General features: G+C 57.7%; 1 protein-coding gene across 2 annotated transcripts in view; it reads left to right on the top strand.

The window, feature by feature from the left end:
- AHCYL1 (adenosylhomocysteinase like 1) overlaps window positions 1-16,058 on the top strand; it is a 25,549-nt gene that overhangs the window by 760 nt on the left and 8,731 nt on the right. The window contains exons 1-4 of one of the 2 annotated variants that reach the window (XM_027665762.1): window positions 1,754-1,986; window positions 13,685-13,796; window positions 14,842-14,985; window positions 15,653-15,753. In XM_027665762.1, the coding sequence (XP_027521563.1) occupies window positions 13,706-13,796; window positions 14,842-14,985; window positions 15,653-15,753 (336 nt within the window). In that variant the 5' untranslated portion in view covers window positions 1,754-1,986; window positions 13,685-13,705. Of the gene's footprint in view, window positions 1-1,753; window positions 1,987-13,684; window positions 13,797-14,841; window positions 14,986-15,652; window positions 15,754-16,058 lie in introns of those variants that run through there. The other variant, XM_027665761.1, reaches the window with a different exon arrangement.

The raw sequence follows: 16,058 nt of genomic DNA, 5'->3' as shown, positions 1-16,058 counted from the left end.
GAGGGGGAATTGGTACCAGTGAGGGGGAATTGGTACCAGTGAGGGGGCAGCAGGAATGAGCTGGGGCAGGGGGCAGAGGTGCCCAGCAGGGCTGCTGGCCCAGCTTGGGGTGGGAGGGGAGGGGTTGGGTACTGGGGAGAGAGGGGTCAGTGCTGGGGGTGAGGGGAGGGATGGTTTGTGGGGGCTGCAGCTGGACCGGGTCCGGCTCTGGGGGGCACGGGGGAGGCTCGGCTGTGCCACGGGGGTGTGTGGGGACAGGGTGACCACGGGAAGAGTCGAGGGTCCCTGTGGGGTGACAGGGACAGAGCAGGGGAGCCATTAAATGGGATGAGCCAGCAGCGCCCTGGGATCTGGCTGTGGGTCACTGGGAAGGGCAGCCCGGGGAATTCGGGGGCTTGGACTTATTTTGGGACAGGAGATGTGTTGGGGGTGTAGGTGGGAACACGTTTGGGCTTGGGAAGAGGCTGCTGGTGCTGAGCTCTCCTGAGTCACCTCTGAACCCTTCCATCCTTGAAGGCCTCGCAGGAGCTCTGGGATCTTCAGCCTGTTCCTCCCCAAACCTCCCCAGTCCTGGTGCTGCTCCCATGGCATGCATGGGTGGCACTGAGGGTGGGCAGGACACCCACTAACCTGGGTAACTCCCTCTTAGGAGGGTGAGCACTCCCAGCCCTGTGCTCCGGGCTCGGTGCTGAATTCCCGGTGTTCTGGGGGGCAGCTCCATGTTGGGATCCATGTTGGGATCTGTGCAGCTGCGGGTCCCCGCTGTGCTGAACATCGTGTTCCCCTCGGGGCTGCAACAGCCTGCCAGTGGTGGAAGAGAAGGCAGGGCAGTGGCAGGGAATGGGAACATCCTCATTCTCTGGGGGAATCTCTCCTTCCTGCTCCAGGTGGGATCAGGGAGCTCTGACCCTTGGGGAAGGTCGACTGGGTTGGAGGCACCTCCTCACCCAGGGAGTTGGAGACTCCTGTTTGTCTGGGCTGTGGACATAGCCCGGAGGAAGGAGCAGAGGAATGTGGAGCTGGGATCTGTCTCTTCCAGCTCAGAGATTGTTTTTACTTTTTTCATAATCATCATCTTTGTCAGAGTGAGGGGATGGCAAACTGCTCATCCCAGAGTATCCATGGGGCCAAAAGAGGTGAAAAGGAATCGATCCAGCATCCTGAGAGGCAAAGTCTGTGTGTCTCAGGGGTGGGAGGTGTTGTATCCCCCCAGACTGGCAGCTGGTTGTTCAGAGTGAGGAGCTTTTCCTGGCCGGGTGAGGATGTTGGAGGTGCCCAGAGCGACACCCGACATTTGAGCCGATAACATCAGCAGGCAGAGAGGGCTGAGCTTGGCCACAAATCGCTCGGGGCCACTGTTTTCCTTGCCTGGCTAATTCCTGCAAAGAGCAGAGCTGGGGAACAGCAGAGGCGTTGGCAGGAGGATGAAAGGCCGGGGCAGGAGAATTGCCCTCCTGAGATAAGCTGAGTGCCCCCAGCTCTGCTCCTGGAACAGCAGCGCAATTAAACCATTAAAGCTCCTTTCTGATTCCACCAAAAGTGACTTTTGTGCTGCCCTGGAGCTCCCGGCGTGGTCAGAGGCTGGTGGAGATGGTGGGGATAGACGATTCCCAGCATGGAGATCACTCTGTGCTGCTGGAGCAGCTCCCACCCGGGTGTTTGGGCTCCCTGAGCTTTGCCAGGGTGCTCTGCGGGAGGCGTTTGGACACGGGGAGGGGGGGAATGTGGCCAAGCTCGGGGCAGGCTCCCTCTCTCCCTGTGAATGGCTTTTCAGAGGAGCTTTAACTTGTGCTGGAGCTCAGGGGAAGTGCCAGTTTGGGCACTGAGAGCTGGGGAGGCATCTTGGATGCAGCTGGAAGCAGTGGGTGCTGTGGAGAAGTCAGTGTCTCCTTGTTGGGGCACCCGGAGCTGGGATCCAGCCCCAGGGATCGCTGACATTTCCCCTTGTCAGGGACTCGTTTGAGGTGAAAAGTGAAACGACAGGAGGTAAGAGATTAACTGTGGTCATCTCCAGGTTGAAGCAGGAGCCAGCACAGTGCAGGGGAAAGGAGGGATGGGGTGGATTTCCCCAAAAGCTGGGATTGCCTGGCTCTGCCAGAGCTCCCGTTTCCCTGCGGTTCCTGGGAATTGGGCTGTCACAGTTTGCTGTGAGGTGGTTCCTTGGTGGTCTGCAGGCAGAGGGGAGCGATGCTGAGCTTCCCACCTTGTCCAGCCTTGGTGTTGCCGGGGAAGGCTGGGAATGCTGAGGCTGGGGGCTGGATGGGGCTCGGGGAGCTCAAGGGCAGGCCCTGCTCCTCCCCATCCCCTTGTGCCGTCCCTGCTGCGGCTGGGCATCTGCTCCTCTGCCTCCCTGGAGACTGCAGGTGCCCTTGGCAGCACTTGCTTTCCCAATCCATGCCAGTGGAGCCTTAAATGCCTGGCCAAGGCGAGCTGTGGGTGCCCTGGGCTGGGAAGGACATGGTTGTGGCAGGGCACGGTGCACTTGGTGCTGTCCCTGTCACCTCCCCCTGCTGTGTCCTCATCCCGGTGGGATCACCCCCGGGCTCCCCCACCCTGGGGAACCCTGCAGCATTCCTTGGCTGTGGAACAGGCTCTGGTGTGGCTCTGGGCAGGTGAGTGGGGTGGTCTCTGTGCCCGGGGGGTTTGGGGGGTGCGGTGTCCCTGTGGGTGCCGGCGCTGCTCCAGCTCCAGCGGGATCCCACCCGGAGCTGTGGCAGGGAATGCTAATGCTCGGCACTGCAGCTCTGCGGTGCCAGCCGGGCACTGCCTGCGTGGGGGTGGCTGGGATGGAGCAGGGAAAGGCTGGGCAGAGGGGATGGAGCCCCTGGGCAGGGCTGGGTGTCCTCTCTGGAGCCTCATTCCCAGACCCGCTGACTTCACTGCGTCCCAGCCCCTTCCAAAGACCCGTTTCTGCCCCATTTTGTTCTGTCCCGACTCGTCTCAGGTCCTGTGGCTCTGCCAGGCCGGGGGACAATAAACCACCTTCCCCTGGGCCTGTCAGGGGGATGGGACTGTCCTTGTTTGTCCTGACAGAGCTCCCAGAGCCACTCGTTTTTCCGCTCCCTTTAATTCCATTCCTTAGTCTGGGTGTCCATAAATCCTTTGTGCCTTTGTGAGCCTGTCTGGGGTCGTGGCCACCATCTCCTGTCCTGGCTGCTCCACAGGCTCCACACACCCAGCTCTCCTTGATCCCTGCCCAAATCCTCACTTCTTTGGCTCTTCTGCTCTGTCACTGCAGCTTTTCTATCTCAGGATGAGGTGCTGGGGTTGGGATGAGTTGGACAGCTCATCCTCCTTCGTCTGGATAACCTGGGATGGGTCTGGCTTTCCCTGGGGTGCAGGAAAACCCTAAAGAATGAACGTGTTGCTGTGTTAGAAGGTGCCAGGGTTGTGCCCTGACCCAGAGCAGAGCACGGGGGTGTTTGGAGTGGAGGGGATTCCCTGGGGCTGGGAGCAGCCAGTTCCCCCCAGGGCTGTGATACATGGCAGAACACTCTGTTTTGCTCCTCCAGGTTGTTCTTGGGTCCTTCCTATGGCTTTGGTGTTTTGGGGGGTCTCCTGGCTGTCCAGAGGGGAGGCTTGTCCCAGTGACTAGCACTGCTGCAAGGCCAGGAGGTGCTTCACTGAGCTGTGAGCAGGACACAAGGAGATTTTGGGGGTCTGATGGGCACAAACCATCTTCAAAATGTTCCAGGGCCTGTGGCTTCCTGAATCCCTGAGGGAGGCTGGGTTCCCACTGCACGTCTGCCCTTTGGAGAAGGGACAGCAGCTGGATATTTGTTCTCCCCAGCCTTGTCACCTTTGGGTGGTGTGGGTGTGGAGACCACCCATCCCTTCCCACGGGAACAGCGAGGTCTGGAGCGTGGGAATCACGCTGCTGGCAGGAGCCTGGTGTTTTCCTCACCCTGGCATTTTGGGAAAGGTCTGTCTGTGCTGGGGACCAGCCCTCCACAACAATTTCTTTGGGACCTGAAGAGTTTCCAGTCCGTGCAAATTTTGGAGTGAGTTGCTGTGCTCTTTTTTAGAGGTTGAAACTGGGTTTTTTGCTCTGGAAAACAGGTTCTCAAGGTCAGTTTGGAGTTGCTCCTTTGCAGGTGAGGATTGTGTCCATGTTGCTCCTCTGAGGGGTCGGTGGGTGCCTCATCCCAGCTGCTGGAGCAGGGAAGGGCTGGGATTTCAGCACTCACACGCAGGGATTCGCTGTGGTTTGGTCGCCTTTGCAAAGGGCTCCTTGTGTTTCCTGCTGAGCCCTTTGATCAGAGCTGCTTATCTGGAGCCTCTGGCTCACCTTCACCCAGCACCTGGTGGTGACATTCCAGGTGAATGTCCCACGACCCGCTGGTGGCCTCAGGGACCCGCCGTGTGGAGGAACCTGTGCCGAAACTTCTCCCTCAGTGGAGCCATGGGTTGGATCAAGGAGGGGCTGGGAGGAGGGTCAGGGAGTGCCACCAAGGAGGAGCATCGTGGTGACATCTCAGCAGGGTCTGTGGAGCCTCTTCTCAGAGCACTTGATAGTTCCAGGGCTTGGTCCCCCTTGGCAGTGCTGGAATCTGCTCTGCACTGTCCCCCTCTGCCCACATCATCTCCATAGGCTTCCCTGGCATGGTAGACCTTGGGAATGGGTGCTCTGGAGCTTCCAAGGAGAAAGCTGCCATGGTTTGGGAATGCTTTGGGTTGAAGGGACCTGAAAGCTCATCCAATCCCACCCCCTGCCATGGGCAGGGACACCTTCCACTATCCCACTATCCCAAGCCCCATCCAACCTGGCCTTGGACACTTCCAGGGATGGGGCAGCCACAGCTTCTCTTGGCAACCCCTGCCAGGGCCTCACCACCCTCCCAGGGCAGAAGTTGGGGTGTTTTTTGGGCTCTGTGCCCCTGGGAAAGCAGGCTGAGAAGCTGTTCCTGCCTTTGGGAAGCTGCCCCTGTGGAGTTGGGCTGCCTGGGCTGTGACTGTTCATGTCACTCTGGGATCAATACGGTGGCCTTGGTAACGAGCTCATTGCTGCTGCAGAATCTGTTTGCTCCAGGTTGGTGACAGCCAAGGCACGGAGGTGGCCGAGGACATGATGTTCCAGCTCCTCCAGCAGCCTCCATTGTCCCGGGGGGAGCCCTTGGAGGTGGGAGCAGCTTCCCCTTGGCTGCCCCCACACCCCAGGGCTGGCTGGAAGCACCCATTCCTGCCTGGATTCAGGGGCTGGCATTTGGGCAGGGGCTCTGGGAGCCTGGATTTGGGAACTGGCATTTGGGTAGGGGCTCTGGGAGCCTGGATTTGGGAACTGGCATTTGGGTGGGGGCTCTGGGAGCCTGGATTTGGGAACTGGCATTTGGGTGGGGGCTCTGGGAGCCTGGTTTATCTCCAAGGTGTGGGTGGAGGGAATGGCTCCTCCCAGCCTGGAAAAGGAGGGTCCTGGGGCTCTGCCTTCCCGAAATTCGTGTTTTGGTTTCCTCCTTCCAGCTGGCCCGGGCTGAGGTTCAACCTGGGTCTGCTGTTTTCTGTCCCTCCTCCTTTCCCCTCCCAGCAGGGAGTCCTGGATTTCACACATTCCTGCTCTGTGGGGAGAGTTTTGCATCCAACCTGGGCATGTTTTGGAGCAGGAACATCTGGCTGCTCCTTGTTGACCTTGGAGCCATCAGCTCTGACAGGCAGCACAGCTCCTGCTGCATTAACCAGCCCCTTCTCCAAGTGTTCTCCGAGCTCACCATCCCCAGGGAGAGAATTCTGTATCCCTCTTGCCTCATTTCAAAGGAAGGGGCTCCATGGAATCAGCCCTGTCTGCAGGAAGGGGTTGGCTTTGCTCCCAGGGTCCAGGAGGGTGATGTTTGTCCATCCTGGTGCTGATTCCTTGCACTCCTGAGGAGGGAACAGCCTGAGGTTTCTCCTGCTTTGCCTCTAACCAGATGCATCAAAATCCAAGTCGTTTCCAGGGCTGAAAACAGTGTGTTGATAAAGAGGAATGGGCAGCTCTGGTGGAAACACCACTGTGAGGGGCCTTTGGGGATCAGGGCAGGAGCAGGATGGATTCCCACTTTTCCAAACCAGGCTATTCCTGTTTCCATGCTGATCCCACTGGGTGTTTTCCCCTTTAATGGAGCATCTGCTGAGGGAAGCTGAGAGTAGCTGGACCCTCTCCTGGGTGGGATTTGCTGTTTTGGTCTCTGGAAAGACCCAAAGACGTCTTGGAATGCTGGGATTTGAGAGGCAGTTTGCGGGGAGGGAAGGAGGCAGGTGGGACGCAGGGAGAACAGTTCCTCCCCCAAAGCACAGGGGCTGCTTTAGGATTGTGGAGGAGGGGGTTGGGGTTTGCAATCTGGGTTTTTCCGTGGCCAAGCCTCCCTTCAGACCACGTGGAGCTGCTGCAGGAGCCCTCTGTGGCTGTTCCTGTGGTCTCCCACAGCTGTGCTGGAAGAGGAGTTTTCTAATTAGTTTAAAACTCGATGCTAATTAGAGCTGATTCCCTCTCAGCTCTGACACACAAACACATTTCCATGGGATTCCAGCTCCACAGCTGCCAGTCCTTGGATTGCCCCACAAGCTGCTGGAAGTGATTTAACCCACAGTCATGGAATAATGGAATAGTTTGGGTTGAAAGAGACCTTAAATCCAGTTCCACCCCTGCCATGGGCTGGGACACCTTCCACTATGCCAGGTTGCTCCAAACCCTGTCCAACCTGGCCTTGGGCACTTCTAGGGATGGGGCATTCTCTGGGAAATCCATTCCAGGGCCTCCCCACCCTCAGAGGGAGGAATTTCTTCCCAGTATCCCATTCTACCCTGCTCCCTGGCAGTGGGAAGCCATTCCCTGTGTCCTGTCCATGCAGCACTCCCAGCGTGGTAACTCCAGTTAACACCAGTTATCCCACTGCCCAGACCCTCGCTGGGCCCTGGGGATGAATCCAGAGGGGAGAAATCTGGGAGGTTGTTAAACCAGTGGCTGTTTGGGCATCCCTGGAGTTCATGGGGTTAACTGGGGAGGATCTCAGGGACTGGACTTCTGCTGTTCCTGCCGGGAAGGAGCTCTCCCTGTGTGTCCCAGGAGATTTCCCTGTGTCCAGATCTCCCTGTTTATTTCAGGAGCTCTCCCAGGAGTTCTCCCTGTGTCCCAGGGTTTATCCCTCTCCATTAAAGCCGGGCCCAAGCCTTTGCCTCCATTCCTGCAGTCCAAGGACTGGACCCCTTATCTGCTGGTGGGGATCTTTCCCTCTGCTCCTGCTGGATCCCACCTTTGACCTCCAGGTGTTCACAGGGCAGGAGTTGTTCCCTGGAGTTATTCCCAGTTACTGTTTAACACTCAAGATCTCATCTCTTTTATTGAATCCCTCTTCTGTCTATTTTTCCTTTTCCTGGCATTTACAGGGATTCCCACCACGACTGAAGTCTTGGTGTGATTTCCAGCCTGTTAACCCTTGGAATGGATCCATTTCTTTCCAGGTGTTTCTTCTTCTCTGCTGAGTTTTGGGATTTGTGTGGAAGTCTTTAATTCTCCTCTTGGACTCACGGAAACTTGGTTTGTTTTGTTTTTTTTTTTCCCCTACCAGCCCTTCCCTGGCCCTGGAGGATGAAGGCTGGGATCAGGGCTTGGCCAGTTTGCCTTGCCAGGACCTCAGTGTCCTTTTATTTCCTTGTTGGGAGCAGTGGAGAGGTTTCCAGGTGGAGCTTTGGCTGCAATTCCTGCTCAGGGAGTGTGCCAAGCAGGGAGAACAACCTGCCCTGGGAACCCTCTGGAGGGAGAGGTGCAGATCCAGGAGCACTGAATTCCACACTGGTTGTGCTTCCCCTCCCAGAGCAGCCCCTTCCCTGTGTTGTCCAAACAAAGCACTTGAGGTTTCCTCTCCCAGCTGGGAGAACCACCAGGAGAAAGTTCTGCTATTGCCAAGGCCACGCCTGGAGCAGAAGCAGGTCCTGTTCCTGGGGGTTGTGCCACTTCCAGCTCTGCCCAGATCCCCGGTGCCCAGGCTGTGGAGGACCAGGAGATGCCTGCTGAGTGCCCATCCTGCTGCCCCTGCATCCCTGTGGAATGCTGGGGCTGGAGGTGTGGGCACTGCCCTGGTCCTGGGCACTGCCTGGGAATCCTTTGCTGCTGTGAACTGGGAATGTGGTGGTTCTTCCATGGCTGGGCTGCAGCCCCCTGTGAATTCCTGCAGCCCTTTGTCATGCCAGGTGTGTTCTGGCTCACTTGGAAGTGGGAAGAGGGGATGGTTTGAGTCCCATGGCCAAATCCCCCTCAAACCCCTCCCCTTGGCAGTGGTTTGGGGTGGGGATGAGCTGGAGCCTTATTGATCCTGATCCCCCATCCCTCCACTCTGAGTACCTGGCTTGCCCTTCCCTTCCATCCTTAAGGGATGCTGTGATCCAGGAATACCCCTCCAGGCTGGGTGAGCCCTCAGGAGAGGAACCCTAAAAGCATCTCTGTCTTCCTTGCTGCTTCCCACCCCAAAAATCCATGTCCTGTGGGGTCATGGAGCAGGAGCTGTGTCCTTCCGTGTGTCCCCTGTTCCCAGCCCCATCCCGTGGGCACAGGGGCTGGCTCTTCCAGCCTGGAAATGGGACAGAGGGGGCCTGAGGGGACAGGGCAGCCAAATCCTCTAAACAAACCCAGTGCCCTGGCACGGCTCTGATGGGAGCAGTGCCAACCCCGGGGCCAGCACAGGGAACACACCCCGGGAGCTGGGATGGCCTCAGCCCCTCATCCAAGGGGGGAAATGGGGCAGGGTGTCCTCAGGAATGGCTCTTCTGGTTGGGAATTGTGGGTGACTGTGGAAGCATCCTGGAAGGGTCTGTGCCCTCCTGGGGGAGGTGGCACAAGGGAACCAGCTCCACTCCTCTGTTTGACCTGGAAAGGAGGAAAATCCTGATTATCTGTGGTTTGGTTTTTTTTCTGCTGAGGGGACTGAAGAGCCCCTGGGGTGCCTCCTTTCTGCAAATAAGTGGATTAAAACAACTTGTCCTTTAGAGACCCAGCTCCTTCTTGGGAAAACCACAGCATTCCCAGGAGGAAGAGGTCCTTCTGCAGATGAGAAATCCTCGGAACCTGAAACCTGGAGGTGCCCAGGAGTGCAAAACCCAGCCCTGATCTGAGTGCTGCTCCCACCTCATGTGGGAGTGGGACTGGGGAGGAGGAGGAGGATGCTCATTGGAGCTGTAGAACATTCCTAATCTGGCTGAATTCCCAGGAATGACAAAGAAATTATGGACTTAAAGACAGGTCATAGCAGGGAGCGTCGGGCACCCGGCAGTGCCCCCCCAGCTCTGCCAGGGGGGGTGTTTGGGAGGACAGGTTAAATAAGGGGAACTGGCTGCTCTGAATAGTCCTGAGCCGAAGGAGAAGTCCCAGGACTCTGGATCCTTCCAGGAGGGCAGCAGTGGGTTGGAGTCTCCCTGCCTTTCCAGGTGGTTCCGGGGCTGCTCCCGGTTTGCTGTTTGTCTCTGGGTGGCTGTGCCGTGTCCTCACGTCCCTGGATGTGAAACTCCGGAGTGTGGAGGGGTTTAGGAGGGTCCTGCTGATCCTGGGTGACGTGTGGAGCCTGCTCCTGTCCCCCCTTCCCGTTATCCGGGGCAGCAGGGGCTGGGAGGGCACTTTCCCCCCGCTCCGGATGTGCCGACGCTCACGTCGTCCCCAGGAAAAACTAACAATAATTAAAAATGGGGGTTGCTGAGGCAAACCTGGGGCTGGTGGGATAGAGCCTGGAGCTGCTCCTGGCACGTGTCCTTTCTCTCTGGAGCCTGTGCCTGGCTGAGCTGGGTCAGCTGGGAGCTGGTGGATGCTTTCCAAACCCTCCTTCCACAACCTGCTGTCCCCTGGGGCTGCCTGGGATGGAATCAGGGACGTGGAGCACAGCAGAGGAGCTCAACAGCCTCTCTGGAGCTGCTCTGGGAATGGAAGGAGTGTTAAAATCAGTTTTAAAATGAAAGTGGGGCTGTTCCCGTGTGAGGGACACACCGAGACCGTCTGTAAATCCAGCTGTGTTCACAAATCCCTCTGGAGCTCAGAATCAGAGGGTGGAACTTTCCTTACTCTGTCAGCTCCAAAAGCTGCTCTCTGGGCTGACTTGCTGGGAAAGTCCTTGGGATCCTGGGATTTTGGGATCTTGGTGTCTGGGCTTGGGAAAGTGCCGTGGAGAATGGCACACCCAGCTGAGGGTGCCAGTCCCCCCCTGGAATCTCTTTGCCCTCCCTGTGCCGTAATCATTAACCAGCCAAGGCCAGGTGTGCTGGGGACACTCTTCTGCTGCTCTGGGGCTCTGTTCCCACGGAATTCATCCTTAGAACCCTGGGAGAAGCCTCTTGCAGCTCCTTGTTCAGCTTCCCGGAGGTTTGAGGTGCTCCGGACAGTGCAGCCGGACAAGGGGATTGGTGCTGGGAGCATCCAGGGGTCCCTGGTGCCTCATCTGGGCCCTTTTTGGGATGTGGGGCTGTACCAGCAGGGCCAATGCTCCCTCAGCTCCAGCTCTGGAAGGGGTGGATTGAGCTGAAAACGAGCATCTGTTGCCGGGAAGTGCCGGATCCGTGTGGGAATGACATGGTGGCTCCAGCTTTCCCAAGGGATCAGAGTATCCTCCTAGCTTGGAGGTGTGACTGGGAGCAGCAGTGCCCTGTGAGAACTTGGCAGGAGACGGTGGATCCTGGTGTTTTCCTACAGGACACCTCCCCAAATCCCTACTGTTCCAAGCCTGTTTGGCTCCCCCCAGCCCCTTATCCCCATCTCCTCCTTTTCCGGGATAGCGACCCTGGAAACCCCTCGGCTCCATTCCTGTGCAGGGAAGTGGGTCCTGCCTTGTTTTCCCTCCTTGGCCACGAATTCCTGGCACAAAAAAATATTTTCCTTGCTCTCAAACCCTCGTGCTCCACCCGCTTGGAGAAGCCGCTTCCAGCAGGATGAGGTTGGGGATGCGATTCCCAGAGCGCGCGGAGCCGCAGCCTCCAGCCGGGAATGCCGCCCGTTGGGATCCCAGTGACAGCCCAGGGATTAGGAGATTTGCTCTGCCTCCTTAATGCAGCTGCAGCACGTGGAGGGCTCCGGTCACGCACTCTGCTCCGGAGCCTTTCCCGACCTCCCTCCGCTCCCTGCCGGACCTGCGGGAACGTCCCGCTCTCCCGGGGCTTGGATGTGCCCGTGGCTGGTTGGACTCGGGAGCTGCCCGTGGTGTTGGAGGATAATTTTAGCCAGGGCAGATTTTGCTAAGCTGGGGAGTTGGGCTGAGCCTGGTAAAGCCCCGGCTGGGATTACTGGGGGTGATTCAGCACTCGGGTGTTTTGCTTTCCCCTTGGATTCGATCCCGCCATTCCCGTGTTTCCCCAAGGGCTGTTTCTCCTGTGGAGTGGGGCTGTGCCTTGGAGCTGGCTCAGCACCCATGGCCGGTGCTCTGAGGGGGTGAGGGAAGATCATCATGTGGGATGTTGTGGGATCAGGGAGCACAACAGCCCTCCAGCCCCATCCTCTCCTTCCCAACGCATCCCAAACTTTGCTCCATGAGACCATGCAGGCAGCATATTTCCCTGCCGGGTAGTGCCCTATCCCAGGATTCCCACATCCAGGACAGACAGACCTGCACCCTGGGCTGGAGCACCCTGGGCTGTCTGTGCCTTGTTTCATTTTTCCCTCCTGGATTCACCTCTTCCCGAGAAACCTTCCCCAGAGCTGGAGGGAATTCCCCAGCTGACACTTGAGGCTGTTCCAATGGCAGCACCTGGTTTATGGGCAGAGGTTTTATTCCCTCTGGTTTGATGAGCTGCCAGAGGAAGAGCTTGGTGTGAAGGGATGGGAATCTTGTCCTGGAATTGCTGATATTTTTCCCTCCCTGGAAATGCCCACCAGGAATATGCCAGCACAGAGGTGGCACAGCCCTTTCCCAGAGTGTCCAGGAAGGATTGATCCAAGCAATATAATTCCTTGTTGGGAAATGTGGAGACACTGCTGGTACCTGTCTGGAAGTGCTTCTGCCCCTCTTATCCCACCAGCTCTCCCATGGGAATGGGGTTGTGGTGTCCTCTGGATCCTCCTACTCTACATGGGAATGGGAGTTGTGAGACCCTCTGGATCCTCTCTCTGCTTTCCTGTGGGAATGGGAGTTGGAGTGCCCTCTGGATCCTCCCATTGCTCTCCCATGGGAATGGGGGTTGTGATTCCTTCTGGAGCCTCCCTCTGCACAAAACTGCCTCAAACAGCTGGGAAATGAAACCTCCAAACTCCATTTAGCATTCCCATTCCTTCCACTGATACAAGTTCAAGCAATTAGTGTCAGAATCCAACTGGAATCTGCTGGGAAGTCCGGTCTGGGAAGCAGATCCGTGTCCAGGATGGAGGAGCTGGCTGGAAACCTTTCAGCAGGAGCACCCCCAGGAATGCCTGGGATGCTTGTCTGGTGGTGGATCTGATCCGTGCTGGGCCGTTCCTGGAGTCCCACATCATCCCACTTGTCCTGCCTTGGATTCCATTCCCCCGTGTCCCCTCCCGAGGGAATCCCACACTGCTTTTGGGCCATCCTCTGGGATTCTGCAGGATCCATGGCTCCTTTTCCACCCCAAAAAGCCATGCTGGTGCTGCACCTCCCCTGCCCAGATTCCTCCTTTCTGGAATGGATCATCCCAACTAAATCCTTTCATTCCTCTCCTCTCCAAGGCTGTTTCCCACATCAAAGCTTTCAGGGAGTTTTGGGGATGGCTGTGGCCTGGGAAACCCCTCCTGGAGGCCCTTGTGGGCTGTCTCTTCCCATCCTCTTGGTTTATCCAGGATCCCCTCGAGGTCTCCTGGGGGTGCTTTGTGAATCCCGCTCCTGCCACGATGTCTCATCCCTGGGAAGTGGCAAAATTAAATCCCGGAGAGACAGGATCCGAGGGAAGAGGCCACGCCGGGGTTCTCTGCTGGGGTCCCTCCTGCATTGCAGCATTCCAAGGAGGGGGCTCCAGGCTGGATTCCCTGGTGCTTTCCCTAATTCCCTTTCAATTCCGTTGTCTTTCCCTGGCAGGAGCAGCAGTGAGTCCTTTTGCACCTCACACCGGGCGAGCGCGGCAGTTTTGGGTTATTTCCCCCTCTTTTAATGAGTTACATTTGCTGATCCAGTGGAAGTGCTGGAGCCCGGAGTTGCCTCTGGCCCAGAAAGGAAGGAGGGGTGGCTCTTTTGGGGGATCCTCTTCCAATGGAAACATTTCCTGCCGAGGAGGGTGGAAGCCAATGCAATGTCAACTTCTCTTTGTTGAAATGTTCTCTCCTGCCGAGGTTTCAGTGTCAGTTTTGGAAGGATGTGCCGTGTTTTTAACCTGGGGGATGCTCTGCTCCTGAGGAGGAGCCTGGAAGCGCCGGGGATCTGCTGGGACCATCCCAGCTTTCTTGCTGCTGAATGTTTTGGGTAGAAATCTGGTGGAATCAGGGCATGGATTTGGGTTGGACAAGTGTGACCCTCGAAGGAGCCTCCTGGATCTGGGAATGGGTTAAAGGGGAGGTTCCTGGATGCTCTTTTTACCTTCAGGTGTTGTGTCAGACCTGCTTTAACCTTCAAGTTGGATCAGGCAGAGGGTCCAAATCCAGGGGTTGGATTTTGGGATCTGCAGCCTTGTTGTGTTTGGTGACATTAATTTTTGTGGCTGGGGCAGCCCAGGTGGACTGAAGGGATCCTTGGGCAGCCACGGAAGGTGTCATGCCCTGAGGGTCACCCCCTGATCCAGCACTTCTTCCCTTTGCTCCCAGCAAATCCAGTTTGCAGATGACATGCAGGAGTTCACCAAATTCCCGACCAAGACGGGCCGGCGCTCCCTGTCCCGCTCCATCTCCCAGTCTTCCACAGACAGCTACAGCTCTGGTAGGTGCCAGGTCCTTGCTCCTGTATGTCCCATATCCCAAATCCGGCCCTGGTGCCGCTGGGAATGTGCTGCTCACACCCCGTGGCGGGATTGGTGCCGCTCTTTGCACTTGGACACGGAGGGGATGGTTCCCTAGGCTCAGGCATTGATTGCTTTTTGATAACTCTGCTGTTGTAGAGAACAGGAGTGCAGAATTCCTTCAGGATGTTGGCCTTCCTTAGGAGATTGGTAGTTTGAGCCATGAGTGAAAGCTGGGAAGGGAAACAGAGCAGAAACCTGAGGGATGGGATGTCCCTGCATTCATAAGACCTGGATTCAGAAGATATTCCCCCCTTCCTTTTAGCCAGAGGGTTTCTTTGGCATTCCCAGCTGTCCTGATCAGGGGCAGATCCTTCATCCCACACTCCCCCCACCAGCACAGGGAGCTCAGGGCTCTTGCAGCAGCATGTGGAACTCCATCCCTCTCCTCACTGGAAAACTGGAGTGCAGCTCTCCAGGCCAGCACCCGACTGAGCCCTGCCCCGACTGCTCAGTCCTGATCGGAGCTGGAGGTGCTGCTGGACACAAAACACCTCAGAGAGCCCCTCCCTGACCGCCCAGCTCCCACCAGGGTCTGTCCACAGCCAGGGAGGGCACACTGGGATCCATCCCACACCCAAAGGGGGAAGCAGTGAGGGTGGACAGGCTGGGAGAGCCGGGGGTGTTCAGCTTGGAGGAGAGAAAACTCCAGGGAGATCTTCAAGCCCCTTCCAGTGCCTGAAGGGGCTCCAGGAGAGCTGGAGAGGACAAGGGATGGACGGACAGGACAAGGGGGAATGGCTTCCCACTGCTAGGGTTAGATGGGATATTGGGGAGAAATCCTTCCCTGTGAGGGTGGTGTGGGGCTGGGATGGAATTCCCAGAGAAGCTGTGGCTGCCCCATGCCTGGAAGTGTCCAAGGCCAGGTTGGACGGGGCTTGGGGTGACCTGGGCGAGTGGGAGTTGTCCCTGCCCATGGCAGGGTTGGGACAGGCTGAGCTCTGAGGTCTCTCCTCTCTGGGGTAGCTGCATCCTACACAGACAGCTCCGATGACGAGGTGTCCCCCCGGGAGAAACAACAAACCAACTCCAAGGGCAGCAGCAACTTCTGCGTGAAGAACATCAAACAGGCCGAGTTCGGGCGCCGGGAGATCGAGATCGCGGAGCAAGGTACGGCTGGAATGTTGGGATTATGGGATCTGGGGCAGCCCTGTGCCCTCTGCAGACCAGGAGCTGAGCCCTGGGGATCCCCACTCCTGCTCCAGCCTTGGAGAGCCTGTTTCCCCCCTCAGATCAGTCAGGGAAGAGCTTGATGTGCCAGCAGACATTGGTGCCCTGTCACAGCCATTTTCGAGCCCTTGCAGGGCTGAATGTTGGTGGCTTTGGGTGGACAAGGATCTCGGAACATTTATGGAAACCGGGAGTTCCAAGCCCTTCCCATGAGGCTCGTGGGAAGCCGAGTTCCCATTTGCAGTGGGGTGATTGGATGACACTGCTTTCCTGTTAGAAGGGGGAGGTAATCCAGGCCCGTTTGGAGCAGCTCCTGAGGTGTGGCAGCTCCGGGGTCACCTTTAGGTGCTCCGAGGGCTGTGGCTGCCCCCGGTGCCTCCCGGGGCAGAGCCGGGCCCACCCCTCTCTCCTGGTGTGGCCAAGTGACAAATGACCCCGTGGTTGGTCCCGTTTGGCACAGCCCAGGCTGGGGGATTTGCTCCCGGGCCCTGGAACAGCTCCAGCACAGATGGTGGGGCTGGAGGGATCCTGAGAGAGCCCAAAAGCGGGAGAGGAGCTCCAGCAGCTCCGGACAGAGCCGGCATTAACCCCTCTCTTCCTTTTGCAGACATGTCTGCTCTGATTTCACTCAGGAAAAGAGCCCAGGGGGAGAAGCCTTTGGCTGGAGCCAAGATCGTGGGCTGCACCCACATCACGGCCCAGACCGCGGTGAGTCCCGGGGAGAGCCCGGCTGTTCCCTGGGGAACAAAATCCCAGCCTTGGGAAAGGGATGAAGCACCTTCAGAACTCCAGGAACATTTTGGGAAGGTTCTGCTGCAGCCTTTCCCCGGGAGCTGATCTGGGATCGGTTCCTGTGCCTGTCACTGCTGCCCCAGGCCTTCCATGATCCCGGGGAATCCCTGATCCCGGGGTATCCCTGATCCCTGGGGTATCCCTGATCCCAGGGTATCCCTGATCCCTGGATATCCATGATCCCTTGATATCCTCTATCCCTGGGGTATCCCTGATCCCTG

The sequence above is a fragment of the Corapipo altera genome, unplaced genomic scaffold (assembly GCF_003945725.1).
Source record: "Corapipo altera isolate COAL_440 unplaced genomic scaffold, ASM394572v1 202, whole genome shotgun sequence".
NCBI classification, from domain to species: Eukaryota; Metazoa; Chordata; class Aves; order Passeriformes; family Pipridae; genus Corapipo; species Corapipo altera.
The sequence above is the reverse complement of the archived record's forward strand: the minus strand, read 5'-3'. Positions and strand labels throughout refer to the sequence as shown.